Consider the following 15,710-nt stretch of genomic DNA (forward strand, 5'->3'; position numbering starts at 1 on the left):
CTAGTTTCAGGTCTGGTGAAGGAGTCAGAAAGGCTGAGTGCAGCCCTAGTTGGGATAAGGGTACTTGTGTAAGTGACTGTAGGCGATCACTAATGGTACAGGTTGCACAAAGCCCACCACTAGGAGTATAGCTAGCCTGTAATTATGGCCAGGGGCACAAGCTGAGCTTTCCAACTCCAGGACATATGGCTCTGACAATAAGACGGACCTGCCTGCTCAGAACTGAACATTCACATAAACCAGATCTTGAAGAGCAGACAACAAGCTTTAAGTATTCTTGATTATCTAGTTTTGAGCTGTCAGTAGGGACTCAGTCTGCTGAATGGGGACAAAGACTCAGACCCTGGAGAGGACTAGTGTATAACCATGAACACCACCTGTATCTAACCTGTTCTTCTGCAGAGCTGCCTGTTTTAAAAGTTCTCTAACCCAAGGCTCAAGGCTCTGTGCTGGAAGGAGTTTGAAAGTGGACTAATTTTTGTGGCCTGTTTGTTGAGGATGATAACCACATTCGAGGAGCAGGAGACTCAGACCAGCAGCCCACTCTGTATGGAACTCTCACAGAGATCCCTCATGGCCTGATTTCAGAAATGCTGTGCACCAACAGCTCCAACGAGCCTCAGCAGGCGCTCTGGGGACTGAGACCTCTCAAAACAAAGGTCTAATCTTATTGACAAAAAAAAAGAGAGTAGCAGAAAATATATATTATATCTGGTCAATAACAATATTGACAAGATAGAAAATAATAGACAAAATCCTTCTCAGTGGAAGCTTCTACCTAGTCAACTGTATTGCTGCATTGATACAGTTCCCTTCATAAGGGCAGATGTCACAACGTTTTGTTATCTTTGTCTCTCTCTCTCTGTCTGCTGGTAAGAGGCCATACTGCGCACTGTGTGGACTACTGACTAGTCCCTGGAAAGAACATTTGTGTGTGGTTTAATGTGTTTTATATAAACATTTTAATACTACTTTTAATTTATTTGTATGATTCTTATGTAGATCTAGGAGTGATGTATGGTAGAATAGATTCATCTTGCTATGCCTTGTGATGCTGATTTAGTTGGTGTTGGTCCTGCTTTGAGCAGGGGCTTGGACTAGATGACTTCCTGAGGTCTCTTCCAACCCTAATCTTCTATGATTCTATGATTCTAAAAGGAAACTGCCCCTTAAGCATGTCCCTCATGCAGAAAGATACTCTTCTCCTGAATTCAGAAGGGTTGTGTGTACCCACAACATGGGTGAACCAAGTTACCTTTACAAATCCCTTTTCTCCATTCTTGGATTCATAAAAAAACATCCAATAGCCAGAGGCAGATATGTTTTATTTTCCAAAACTGATGAGAATAAGCATACATTTTAATAACATTTCAGTTAGATTCTAGTAAAGCCATGCAGTTCAAGTAATGCACTGTTAAGGTTTCAGATAAATTCAGTTTATGAAGGACCAAGGAAAAAAACTGCCATTTTGACCGAGGAGTGTCTAGCAGTTTTCATGTCAGTGGCCAAGATTAGGAAGTGACTGTCTATGATCAGATTTACATCACTTGTCTATTGAAGCACAGATCAAATGTTTTACTTCTTCAGAGCCAATCTGATATCTAATTGAAATGCTACAGGAAAGGGCTCTTAAACATTCTTGTCCTTTTCCAAATCAAATTGCAATGGGAGAAATAGCCAAGTCATCATGAGCAAAAAGGGAAATCAAGTGTCAAAAAAAGCTAAAAAACCCACAACAGCTTGTGGATATATAAAAAATTAAATGTCGTGCTGATCATTTGAATTGGATAAATCTATGAATTAAATGAACTGACCTTCTGAAAGTTATAATCCCTTCATTAAGACAGCCTTAGTAGGAAAATCATAGAACAGCAACCTGTGTAATGACACACTGAAATACACACAATTTGTGGTGAGACACAAAAGATATATTGATGGGGACCTCTGAGGGGGGGTGGAGAGTGGTTGTGGGGGTGGGGGTGGGGAGAACTCCTGCTGAAAAAAACCCTGGGACTTCCAGGCTTACAGCTCTGGTTACTGCAGAGTCAGAGCACTCTACACCCACATCCCCAATGTGTCCCCTTCCTGATTGGGAAGAACAACCCCTAGACACAAGATGGTAATTGAGTTTCTAAATGGCTGTCAAGGCCATCTGGTGGGATGGTAGATTTTGAGAGGCATAACACAGAAGTGTGCTAAGACCAAGAACTCATTTCATATAGGCCACTGAACATCAATCAGAAAGTAACAACTTTCAGCCATTACCAATCTGACCCAGTGACCTAGAGCTAAAATAACTCCATATCCCATTAAAAATTGCCTGAGTCCTTCTGGGACATGTTATCTGAAACCTATGTAAATCAATCTTCCTATTGAGATAACCATCAGTGTTATGGTAATGTTTATCTTGAGCTATACTGAAAAAAAAAGCTATATATGATTTACAGGTGTGAGAGGATCTATTTCATGAGTTATGTTAAAATTCATGGTATTTCAGATGGTAACTGTGAAACTGGGATCATAGCTATACGGTTCACAGATTAAATTAATAAATATAGTAAGGAGGAAAAATAGCAGCTTGCAAAAATGCATTATTATTTACATTGCTAGACATGTACAGACAATCACAACACTGATTTACAATCAGACACCTTCACACAGGTCAAGTACCAGCACATTCCTTTTCTTTGACACAGCTAATCCATCTGAAGAAATAAACAAGATGGTTGAGGACTGGCATGTTTACTTGCTGCACCCATCCTAAAAGTAACTGACCATACAGTGCACTTTGACGGAGGCCCAGCTAATAGCTTATAAGGCCTTCCATCTTATCTGACAAAATTAACTAACAAGATTTCTTGCACATGCCCTGTTTTTGCTAATTGCTCCAAGATTGTATCATGCTGGTATTTTTACTTGAAAATTTGGTTTTGTTTCACAAGTAGTGTCTGATGATATAGCTTCCTTCCTGACTTTTTCTAACAAATAATTGGCCAGCATGATCTATCTGCAGTCTGTGCTGACTTGATAATGACTTCGTCCAAGAAGAGACAGAGGAAGTAAAAGAATTTCCTTCCCATTCATGAGATCTTCACAATTTACCTCCTTGCTTCACCTCTCTTTTGGTAGGCCCACCTTGGCTCACTTTCCCAGGTCTCAAAATGAAAGGGAAATGAGGTGTTATGATTTTACATATTTTATAGCAAGTTTGTATTGCTTGCCTTCAACTTAAATGTAAATACTCATAATTAACTGTTTGGATAGTGAACCTTTCTATGGTACACTGAGCAGCTTAAAGGTAAGATGTGAGCTTCATTCTAAACTGGTCAATTATACATAAAAATAGCACCAGTCATGGAGCACATTTTCAGATTTACTGAGGCTTTTTCCGTATCAGAGATCTGATTGAACATTGACAGGACATGATTTAGAATTCCAGGTAATCTTGCAAAATAATCTTATTGAAATAGTCCTTGCATTTATATTTTTTGCTCTTTAAAAATCACTACATGGAAAATAGACATACCTGAATTCAGAACAGGTAGGGGAAAAATAAGAAGAGCAGAAGAGGCAGGAAAATGCACATGCACAAACAAACTGCACAATCTGACAAACACTATTTCAACACCAAAGCCTTTCCTCAAGAATAATATTAGTATTGTTTGGATGAACACTGTTCATCCACCACCTCTTTTCCCTCAGCACCAGACAGTAAAAAACATTTCCAGGTGCATGACATCTACTGGATCACATGTCTACAGTAACAAGTACCACTGTAGTTACTGTGGACCTCAGTAGAAGGGATAAAGTGCGAAGTCTCAAAAATACACAGATCACATGTCTCTCTACTGTCCTGGTGTCTTTGACTTCCGCGCTGAAGTCTTTGGTTGACCAGCTCTCTTTTCATGGCTGGGAGCTGGAGTAATGGGGAACTGTAATCCATATCCATTGTATCCATCTAGGAAGACACATTGGAAGAAGCGGACTGGAGCTAGGAAAACAAAGAAGAGAAACAATTTGTTAATATGTACAGTTTCCAGATGGTGAGCCTGACTCACCACCGTATTACTCCAGTTTAATGCTTGTGTAACTCCATTAACTTCAACTTTGTTATGCTGGCAAAAAATTGGAGTAACATGGTAAGAAACTAGACTAAGTCAGCAAGAGGAAAACCTCAATGGGATTTTTAGCTAAAGTCAGTATGTTCTCAACACTCTGAGACCTTTATAGCACAACTGAGAGTGGTCCATATTATATTCAATATCTCCCTTAGATATACTCTGTCTAGCTATCCTAATATTTGTTCCCCGGAATGGCTTCACTGTATGTGTTTAAAGGCCCTTCAACCCAAGCATCCATTTAATGACTCTGTATTTCAGTGAGCCATTCTGAATGCTCTGAAGAGTTCTATCAAACGTTCATGGTTGGAGATATGCAAGTAATTTTTACAAATGACCAGCCCTATCATTTCTTCAGAACTTTGGCATCGTATATGAAAGTATCTCTTTCCCAGGGTTTTAAGATATAGGGAATTTTTGCTACCTTTATGTCACTTAAGACTCAGCCTTTTATAGTTATACTTTTTTTCCATTACCTTCTCAGCTCTTTTAAAGGATCAGAAGAGTATGGTGTTTCAGCTCAAAGTCAAAAGATAAAATGTCTAATTTGTCAGGAAGATTGAATTTTGTAACTGCATTGGAATGTTAATTGCACTCTGGAATTAAAGTTTTTCATGGAATGACTATTACATGTTTGGGAAAATGAAAGGAGAAATGCTGGCACTAGATAGAAATTAGTTCTCATGCAATTGATTTTCTGGTGCCTATATCTTATTCTTTCCTGTTCATTCAATATAAGAAAGTTTAGCTCTTCGATCTAACATGAAACAGACTGCAGGGCTTCCCTGTAATAGAAACTCAGAAGCAAGGTCTGTTTATTGACTGCCAAATCCCATCAAATGGAGGAGCACTGCACAGTTTGTCACAAATGCCAATGTATTCACTCGAGCAATTTCTCCCTCTCTGGTCTTTTCGCCTGATGCACAGGAAGGTTAGTTCTTTGTCCAGCTCAATATCACACATCATAACTGCACTAGATACATTTGATGCTTCTGAAAATGACTAGATGACCTAACAAAATATCCAGTTGACGCTGACTGTTTTAAAGAAAAATAATTTACAGCAAGGAAATCACCAATTACGAACTCACCTTTGTCTTTTTTAATGGAAATTATTTCTGCATATTCTTCTAATGGATATAAAAATAAGAAAGTCAGTCAATAACTAGTTCTTTTTGTTTTACCATGCAGGCAACAAGTGTGTCATGCACTTGCTAGCTGCAAATAAATACTATATTTAAAAATATTTAAAGGGACAAAGTACCCAACATGCTATAAATACTGGAATTTTAACTCTCTTGCTTTGTGCATGTTTCCAGGTACAAGCCTGGTCTATCACAGGGGTGGCCAAACTGTGGCTTGTGAGCTGAGTGTGGCTCTTTGACAGGTAAACAGTTAAAGTGCAGCTCACAGAGTCTCCCATGCCCCCGGCCCCATTCTCCATCTACCACACTTGGTGGGTAGCTCGGGACTTCTGCCTTGCAGCAGGGTGATGGAGTAGGGGCTTCTGCCAGTGGGAAATGGGGTCTTAGGGCTTCAGCAGGAGCGGGACTGAAGCCCTGAGCTCCAGCAGGTGACTGTCATGGGGCAGAAGCCCTGAGCTCCAGCAGGTGACTCTCATGGGGCAGAAGCCCCAAACCCCACCAGGCTTGCCCCAGCTCTCAAATTTCTGAATATTGTCCTACATGGCTCAGAGGGTCAGGAAGTTTGGCCACTCTGGTCTATGATAAGAGTAATTTTAAACAAAGCTCTTGTAGGAGCAGAGAAAATAAGACAGAATTTTCTGGTGAAGTTATACTAAACTTGACCATTCTACAATCATCAGCTCATCTGATTTATATAGTCATTCCACTTAAAAGTCTGATTTACAAGCTACTGTTAGTAGCCTCTAAATTACTGGAGAGTGGGGACATTTAGATAATTTGGCCTTTAGGAAGAGGTTATATAGGGTGTGTCTTTGTGCTAAACATGAAAGTAGCTGCTGAAAAAAAAGTGTTAAAAACCTCAAATTGCTTGGAAGAACTATCACATATTTAGGATCCTTCTGAATCAAATAGTATCATACAGCATGACAATGGCCTAGATTCTGTTATTCCTGAGTTCCTTTTTAAGTTGGTTTCTTCTGTTTAGTTAGCATGTTTATGCTACTCAACCTCAAAATGTTGTATAGTTTGACCAGAGGTCAGGTGATCTGTTATTTATTGTGTGTAAAAAGATTCAACAAATTTCAGTCTAATTAAGGAACTCATTGCATATAAAGGACCAGTTCTTGTTCCTTTAAGTCAGGTATGGCTACAGTGCCCTCCTCCCTTGCTGTGCAGAAGATTAGATGGGTAAAATCATTCTTCTGTGAGTGTAAAAAGTATACCCAGATTAAGCCTCTGCATATGGGAGGAAGAGCAGAAGTTTCTGTGCCTGACACTCCCTCCACAAGAAAATGGTTGGAGCCAGGGCTCCCTCTCTTTCTCCACATGCCAGACAGACAGCAGAAGTGGCTGGCTATAATAGGACAAGGAGCATGCTGCACCCTGGGAAGTGCTACTGCAGACTAGTCTCCTCCCCACTAGTTTGAGAGGTTCTCTGGAGGAATTGTGCTTCTGAGTGGCTGGCACAATGCTTTGTGGGGCTTCCCCTTCAGCAGCACACTGCCTCTTGCTCAGAGGGTAAAGTCAGCAGGAGTAAATTAAGCAGATTTGATCCCTAGAAGAAAATACATAAATTCTGGTGCAAATATAGTAAGCTGTTTCATACCTTAAAGGAGAGTTAGTAGATATTTTTATCAGTGTACACAATTTAATAAACCAGGAAGCTATACAACTAAATTAATATGCAGCAATATGAGGATATTTCCACTGGAACTTCCAGAGGAACGTGTTTTTCCCTCCAACATGCCTTTCTGGGGCTGGCCCTTTAAACTTGACCAAGCCAATCAGCACCAGCCCTACAGTTGTCATTTTGCAAATGACTGCTATCTCTCTTCCTCTTCCTCCTTGCTGGTAAGCATCTGTAATGACTTCTATTTTGTTTTCCTTTTTCCATTGCTGAGAAGATGGCACATTCTCTCTGTTTTCAATCAATGAAAAATTGAGTTATCTGCCCTTGCACACAACGCCATCTTTCATATTTGTTAGGCAAACAAAGCAAGTGTAGATAAACTTTAAGGCTCAGATTCTCAAAAGGTATTTAGTTACTTAATCCTCACTGAATTCAGTTGGAGTTAGGCCCCTGAATACCTTTAAGGATCTGGGCCTTATAGTAGGAACAGTTCTCGTGAAAACAGGAGGGGGGGAAGTGGTTTTCAGAATGATCCATTTTGTTAGGTGTATTGTTTTACTGTTTCCCATTTTTTCTAGACAACACTATAAACTACAGAATATGTATTACCTATTATACTAGAAATGAGATCATGGCAACATTCTATATTTGTGCCAGGTGCTGCTGTATCCATGATATTGCTACTAAGTCCTAATATCCTGGTGTGCTCTGCTCACAGGAGCAGCACATCCATTTCCCATTTCTATGGGTACGTCTTCACTACCGGCCGTATTGGCGGGTAGCAATCAATTTCTCGGGGATCGATATATCACGTCTCATCTAGACGCGATATATCGATCCCCAAACGTGCTCCTGTCAACTCCGGAACTCCACCAATGCGAACGGTGGTAGCGGAGTCGACAGGGGGAGCCACGGACGTCGATCCTGCGCCATGAGGATGGTAGGTAACTCGATCTAAGATACTTTGACTTCAGCTACGCTATTCACGTAGCTGAAGTTGCATATCTTAGATCGATCCCCTCCCCTAGTGTAGACCAGCCCTATGTTAGTGTTAGTACTCCAGTGCATGAGCCCAGGTGCTCCATCCACATGTGATATTCTGTTCCTGACCCTCCATGTTAGCTTTTGATTTTTTAGTGGTAGTCTTCAGAAATAACTAAAACTAAACCTACCACTAAGAAAACAAAAGCAATCAACACCATAACAAATTAAATGAATACATGGGGACTAGGTTTATAGAAAGACTTAGGTGTCTAACTGGCGCTGTGTAATTACAGTGGAATAAAACAATCTGATTTTTTCTTCGTGGTCTATTCAGTGTTTGGCTGATTCAGGAAGAAAAGACAAATGTCCCTAAACCTAAACTGAAGAAATGTTTCTCTTTCAATACAAAAACTAGATCTCTCAAGGTCCCATCCAGCCCTACTTTTCTATGATTCCAGTCCCGTTTCTTTGTGAATAAGAGCACTGCTTGAGAGTGAGAAGCAGGTCATGTAGGAGATATATTCTATTAAAGAGAAGTAGCTTTGTTCAGAGGAAATGGTGGTAGGCTTGTCAGAAAAAAAACAGAGATTGTGTGACGGAAACAATCATTAGTAATTTTTGTTACTAGAAACTTGACGTTTGAACCAAAGTATTTCATTAACTGGTTTCCCTAATAACATTAAAAAATTCAACAAAGCACAAAAATTCATAGCATTATAGAAATCATAGCATTAGAAGCAGCTAATTAGTAAGCAATTAGGAATATGAGGGAAGAAGAGATAATTTCACTGGTTTCTTACTGATCACTTTCCATCTATTATGAATGCAAATACTGTATTTTTATTAAACAATCAAAACTTAAAGATGCAGAGAAAATAATTACAGCGTGTTCAAATTAATGGTTCTTCTAAGGTACTGATTTGACTGCTCAGTGGGGGAGGGCTGGGGGAGATTTGCCTGTGTTTTTCTACTTTGCCTACTTGGGCTCTCTCTAAAACCTCAATGAAAATACACGACAGGCTGATCACAGAAAGCATTGTAGAAGGTGGAGACCTAAAGTGATCAGGAATCCTCTCGGAACAGCATGAACTTCACTACTTGCTTTTTCATATATCTGCCAAAGTCATTACACGTGCATATTAAACATAAAGGACAGCTTTATAACTGTCAATTAAATCTGAATACCAAAAGCTAAATGTTAGGGCTTCTGCAGTAGCAGAAATGTTGTTCCCTTCAAATCGTCATATGGTGGATATTTAGACACTGGCTTCTCAATTTAAAAACAAAATGGAATTTTTTAAACAACTTTTGACATACAAGTTCACCATTTTCTTCAATAACAAGAGTGCTCTTCTTAGAGCATTCACCCCCTTAGTTCTTATTGCTCAATGATACCATAAAAACAATCTTGGTCTGGCTTGTAGGAAACAACCAACATGGTTTAAGGGGGATGGGGGAACATCACACACATCAGCAGGAAAGGTCAGAAGCTTTCCAAATCAGTTCATGCATCCACTCTTAAATGACATTTTTCATCACTATAATGTTGTATCAGAGACAGCAGCAGAAAAACTGTCCCTCATGAGGATATTTCTTCCACATCTCATTTTCTGTCTTGGCTACACAATAAAAGAAATGCAGGCTGTACCTGAATGCATATCCTGAAAATAAACTGATGCCTTGTAACCTACTGTATGACAATTAATGCTGGAACTTTTCCTATACGCTCTCTCTCTTGGCAAGCACTGTACTATAGTTCACATATCCCATTTAGTAGATGTACTATAAAGATAATTTAATCTGTTTAATTAAAAACTGCTATTAAAATTGGTATTTAGGCTGGCCTAGTGATCGAATAGGGGCAATGTTATCACATGGAGTATGAGAGCTCACATCATTTGTTCATGTTCAGTGACTCTCTCCTCCAAAGCGCATGGGCTGAAGCACCGCAGAAGAAGTATATTCTCTTCTGAGGGGGGGGAGCAACTTGTGTCAGTGTTTGGTACCCACTCTGGTGAATTCCAAGACAACAACAATGGTCTGTGGAGGGAACTAGAGTCTAAGACCCTCTACTCAAGGGAAGGTCGCTGACATGAGAATCTGAAGGCAGCAAGGGAGGAAAAATGGAATGGAACCAAGAGGACAACTACAAGCCTTATTCATCAATATAGGAGGTGAGAGATGAGCAGGTGGGAGGGACACACAAAATTACCCTTCACTGAAGCTCTCTCAAATCTTCACAGAACCTCACTATCAGGTGCAGTGTTTTTATGCCTATGACTCCAAGAGCCAATTACCAAGTCCCACAATTCTGAGCTAGCTATCTGTTGCATGATTCTCTTGGACCACATGTAACATAGCAGCATACAGATTGTATTTTAGCTTTCACATCTTGTGTTCTTTTTCAACTTAGCAGTTTACAGCTATGAAGACCAGGCAACTCTCTGGAGAGCACCATACAGAGAAAATCCACACCCAAAATAAAAATGATAAATAGAAGAGTGAGACAAAGTGAGTGAGGTTATATATTTTATTGGACCAACTTCTGTGGGTGAAAGAGTTTTAACTTTTACAGATACCTGAAGAAGATATGTGTAAACAGAAAAAACTCTTTCATCCACAGAAGTTGGCCCAATAAAAGACATTACTTCACCCACCTTGTCCCTCTAATATCCTGGGATCCATGCAGCTACATCAACACTGAAAATAAAACAAAATTGTAGGCTAGAAAAGTGTCCAGTGGAATAAATGGCTAAAGTACAGCACTGCCCTTCAAACTATACAAGAAAAGGAAGGAAAGTCTCAAAGCAGGTCACATTTGCAATTTTTACACATGTGAGGTTTATGCGATAGGGTTTCATTAGCAGATGTAAAAAAACCCTGAATGGTTGCCCTATAAATGTTGAGGCTTATAACTATATAAATCTCGAGGCTGACAACAAACTCTGTTCAGAGTCACCACTGAATGAAGGAAGTAATATGATCATTTTGCAAAAAAATAATCATGGTGGAAACAACCATTTTAATAAAGTCTTCTCAAATATCATGTTCTGGTAGCAAAAGACAAGTTTTAGCATTCTTAAGAATTTAAAAGGTTTGCTGTCCTAGTTTACCTTGTATAGTTTCTAGACTGAGCTGAAGAAATAAACTTTGGAGTTTGAGTAAGGTTGGGACAACAAAATACTAGCAGTACAGTTATCAATAAAGTACACCTGGGCCAGGAATTTAAAGGGAACGGCCACTTTTTTAATCTACAAAAAATGATGTAAAGCAGATCCGTCAGCAAAGCCTGAAGGCAGATTTACCAGCGCATACACATACACTCATATACATGTAACTCCCACTAATACTGTACTTGAGTTTACAAGAAATAAGTGTTTCAAAAGGGGCTGTCAGTTTAATTAGGACAAAGGCAATGTTCTTTGAAAACAGCTGCTTTGTTTAAAGAGCAAATGAGATGTTCAATGGGATATTAATTCTAACAACACCGATGGCTGTAGACTGCAAAAAACCAACTAATTACTCTTTACTAAAGCTGCACTGCAGCAAGTGCAAAGTGGACATCAAAGAAAGTGATACGAGAATCCAGCTCAGCTAATAAGATTAAGAGCCAGATCCACCAATGACATGTAGAAGTTCTGTGATGTATTGGCTGGAAGATTCTAGTTGTAAAGCTGCTTTAGCCAATCATGGGGGGATTACTCTGGTATTATCCCAGTAGGAAAAAGCTCCTTCATCACCCCCTATTGCTGTTGACATAGGTAGTGTGTCCACAAGAGAGGTGATGGACAGGATGCCCCTATACTGCATTAATCCACAGATGCAGTCTGGGCCCCATGGGGCCCTTAGTAGGTGCTTTAATTTGGAGCAGCCCTCATGCTACTCTAAATTGGTCCTCAGACCCAGCCTGGTACCTTGTGGCATGAGAATCAGGGAGCCTTAATGGAGGCTTAAAGTCCCCTTTCCCCCTGGCTCCCACAGAGTTCACCATGTCCAGATAAAAAGAAGACTAGGATCTGTCCCAAGATGTCTGTCTACAAATCGCATCCACAAATTTGGTAATTAAAACCTAAATTCTACCACAGGTACCTCTAATTGATCGAGGGAGCAAAACTGAAGGCTTGGTTTGAGAATGCTTTCATGTATTTATAACTATTGCAATTTAAAATATATAATAGTTATTTATAATTAATACTGTATTATTATGAGCTGTAAAAAGCAATTTAAACTGAGAGCAAATACAATTTTTACATCTGCAAATCTTATGTCACCACAGAGAGAGGAATCCCTAATTGATTAGCAGCCATAATGCTGAACATGACGTGGTATCTAAAATGTCGTGCTGGGGACTAAAAAACTCTACAGCTTGCTAACTGGTTCTGGAACCATTTCATATGAAGGTTTAACTCAGAGGATGCATGGGTAGAGAAATGCATTGTATTTCATCCTACAATCCCTTATAATCAGCCACACAGCTACCCCATGTGTGTGAATGAACCAAAAGTGCAACCTTCCCCGCAAACTAATTAAACACTTCTTCCTGTTAGATAATAAACCATGCAAGACATACTAATACAACACCTAACTGAAGAAAATAGACACATTTCAACAAAGCATACAAATTATTAGAGTACACAGTCTGAAACTCAGTGCTACAATACGATTGCCAACATCAAACTTGCAAAAAGCTTCTTCAAGAGCGGCAACACACTGCATTCAGACAGGTTTCACTTGTGAAACCAAAGAATAAACTAGTTAAATCATTGATGGAATTATTTCCTCACAGAACAGAAGTAAATTTAGGTCCCAAACCAAAACCCTTGGAAGTCAGTGGGAGTTTTTCCATTAACTGTAGCAGTCTTGCAGTGCTGTTGATTTCATTAGTATTCGTTCCCCACAAGAAGAGCTACAGTGATTTGATAGCACAAGCTGTGTACTGATCATGTACTTTAGACATGTTGATGCGACAGGTCTCTGCAGACTTATTCCTAGGGCCAGCATGATCAGCTAATGTTTTATATTAACATCATACTGTCTGAAAAGCTGCACTGAATGATTAAATATTTATTTTTTGTAACATGAAAATCAAACAGTAAATATCCCATCAAGGTGATAGTAATAGATATCAACTAAATGGAAGTTAATACCACATATATTGTTGACCAATGTAAAACAAAACCCTACACTTTTAACTTTCTAATGCAGATGAATTACTTCTCCCATAATAACACCTCTTCTCTTTGAAGGTATAGGTAAGTTTAAGAAACAGTGCTGGAATTATAAGGATAAGACCTGGTAGTTTCAAAAAGAAACTTCTTATAAGGAAAGAAAAGACTGAATTAAAATGCCCTCCCCACCCTGGGTTCTCACTGTAGAATTCCAACAATAGTAATAGTGGGATAAGTATGTAAAGTTTAATTTAAATAATTTAAAAATAGTCTACGCTACCTCCAATGCTGTTTGGGTCATTACTGGAACAGAGCTGGTCCCACTGACTTGGGCTGTATGGTGTAACTGAAATGGCTCCAATGGGTTCAACTTCCACTAATCAGAACTTTGGAAACATAAGATCAGTCCTGCTTCACTGGGTCTATGTAATTTCTTATGAATTTTTAGAGACAGAAGATCTATGATTGAAATTTTTCAGATTGTCATTCTGGCCTCCAAACTAGTTGTTATTAGAAGAAATGGAATATAACACTGGAAGAGTTACATTTCAGGGATAGGAGAGGGATTGTTCTCATGGACATTCACCTGATATGTAATCTCTGGCATTAGTTTATGTGCCTAGAAATCTGTTGGAGGAGAACAACACTTTAGAAACAGTGTCTGTTCCAGCAGGTGTATCATAGCAGTGTCACAATGCATACATACATACACACTTTTCTTCCCTTCTATTTAGCAATGTGATTTAAGAAGATTAATCAGCCAAAGGGGTAAGAACCAATTGTGTAATAAAGAACATGAAGACACTTGTTATTGTTATTTGCTTTTGTAGCAGAATCATTCAACTCTAGAGATATGTTTAAATAGTTACTTTGATTTTTATCTTCTGATCTGCCACAAATTCTGCATATTTATTAAATACATACAGCCAATCAGTTTTGTTTCTGAGAAATGTTTTTGACCTACTTATAGAGGGGGGAAATTAATTCACTGTCCAATAGGCATAAATAACACAACTATTCAAATTCTTTCTTCAAAGTTAGGAAATCAGAATCTCATTATTGGATCTAAAACTGCATGTTAAATAAGTCTATTCAGGTTCTCTGTGCAGCATTAAATCTATGACTTTGCATACAATGTTTAGTTATAAAACTGATCAGTTTATCCCTAGAGTTATAGTAAATGTGGAGAGACATTCATTTTTATATTTAACACTCTAAATGATGCTTAGTAACATCACTAGTATGAATAAGTCATTGAAAACAACCTTTGTCCCCTTCTCAACTTTACTTTTTCTCATGCTCTGCTATATGCTTGGAAAACCTTCTCCTTCCAAACGACCTCTCTTTCTCCTCCTTCAGAACTCTACCCATGGGTCTGATTTTCTATTGCATTCACTCTCATTCACTAGCATTATATACCTATTTCACATTCATTTTGCAGTGGAGTAAATGACTATACAAGATTCAGGACTACGGATTATCAGGCCATATGCCTTTACCATAGGCTTCCACTGCTGATAAACTTCAACTGCCTGCTCCCCTCCTTATGGTTTATCTTTAATTAAACACTATGGAGCAGAGTCTAACCATGTGCTTTGTAAAGCACATGAGCAGCAGTGAGACTGTGTAGATATAGCAAAATAATATGAATAAACTAATAATTAAAGGAAGTAACTAATATGCACTTTCATGACTCGAGGACTGAACAAGTAAGGTGTAAGAGCTATTACGGAATAGCAGACTCTGAGATCCTGTAGAGAAGTACAGTAAGTCTGTTGACTCAACCTAGGCTATGCTAAAATCCTATGTTAAAATTCCAAGCGGTCACTACTGAGTTGTGCTGACAGACTGGTTCAATTAACTCCAACCATGATATAAAGCAGGGTGGAAATATCTCTTTTGGACAGAAGGAACTATGGAGCTAGGAGAGAGAAGATCCTTAAGAGAACTCTAGGAACAACCAAGCTGAGGGTGTGGTTGATGCTGTGGTATTGCTTTTGCTTTACCAGTAAATCCCAGTGAAAATTTTTAGCTGATTTTTTGTTTGTTTGTTTTGGGCTGAAAAATGTTGACTAGGTTGATGGAAACGTTTAGTGAATTTGTCAATTTCAGTGAATTGTTTTGGGTAAAATGAAAAAGGGAAAACTTCAGAAATATCAGACTGAATCATTTGGACATTATCAAAATGAAATATTTCAATTGTTCTGGCTAGAGTCACAAGGGAATTCAGGAGCTGTTCACAAGACAGAGGAAGATGAGGACTTTCTGCCTAGTAGCTCCATGGTAAGGACACTCACCTAGGATGTAGGAAACCCAGGTTTGTATACCTACCCTATATCAGGGACTTGAAGTCAGGCTGCCCCTACCCCTGATGAATGCCATAACCACAAGACAATTGGCTATTCTACAGTGAGTCTCAATGAATCTCTCCTGTTGAGGCAAAATACTTGAATAGTCATTGGGCTTGAGAGAAAGAGTGGGGATGACTAATAGTTACAGCATGCCCCTGGGAAGGGGAACACCTGTGTTTCATCTTGGCTTCAATTACTATTTAAAGATTTACGCGAAGTGTAAAACCATTAGCACAAGAGTTTGAGAGAGCCCTACCTTAGAATAGCCAATAGCCTAGTAGTTAGAGCACTCACTGGGAGACTTGGGTTCAAGAC

At 39.1% G+C, this 15,710-nt stretch overlaps 1 protein-coding gene across 1 annotated transcript in view; it reads right to left on the minus strand.

Moving 5' to 3' along the window:
• Positions 1–1,963: 1,963 nt before the first annotated feature.
• Positions 1,964–15,710, minus strand: part of TRDN (triadin) — a 331,687-nt gene continuing 317,940 nt past the window's right edge. The window contains exons 46-47 of the mRNA XM_075064568.1: positions 5,209–5,247; positions 1,964–3,991 (exon numbers count right to left, since the gene is read on the minus strand). Coding sequence (XP_074920669.1) covers positions 3,846–3,991; positions 5,209–5,247 — 185 coding nt within the window. The 3' untranslated portion in view covers positions 1,964–3,845. The remainder of the gene's footprint in view (positions 3,992–5,208; positions 5,248–15,710) is intronic.

This window comes from Chelonoidis abingdonii, chromosome 3, assembly GCF_003597395.2.
Source record: "Chelonoidis abingdonii isolate Lonesome George chromosome 3, CheloAbing_2.0, whole genome shotgun sequence".
NCBI classification, from domain to species: Eukaryota; Metazoa; Chordata; order Testudines; family Testudinidae; genus Chelonoidis; species Chelonoidis abingdonii.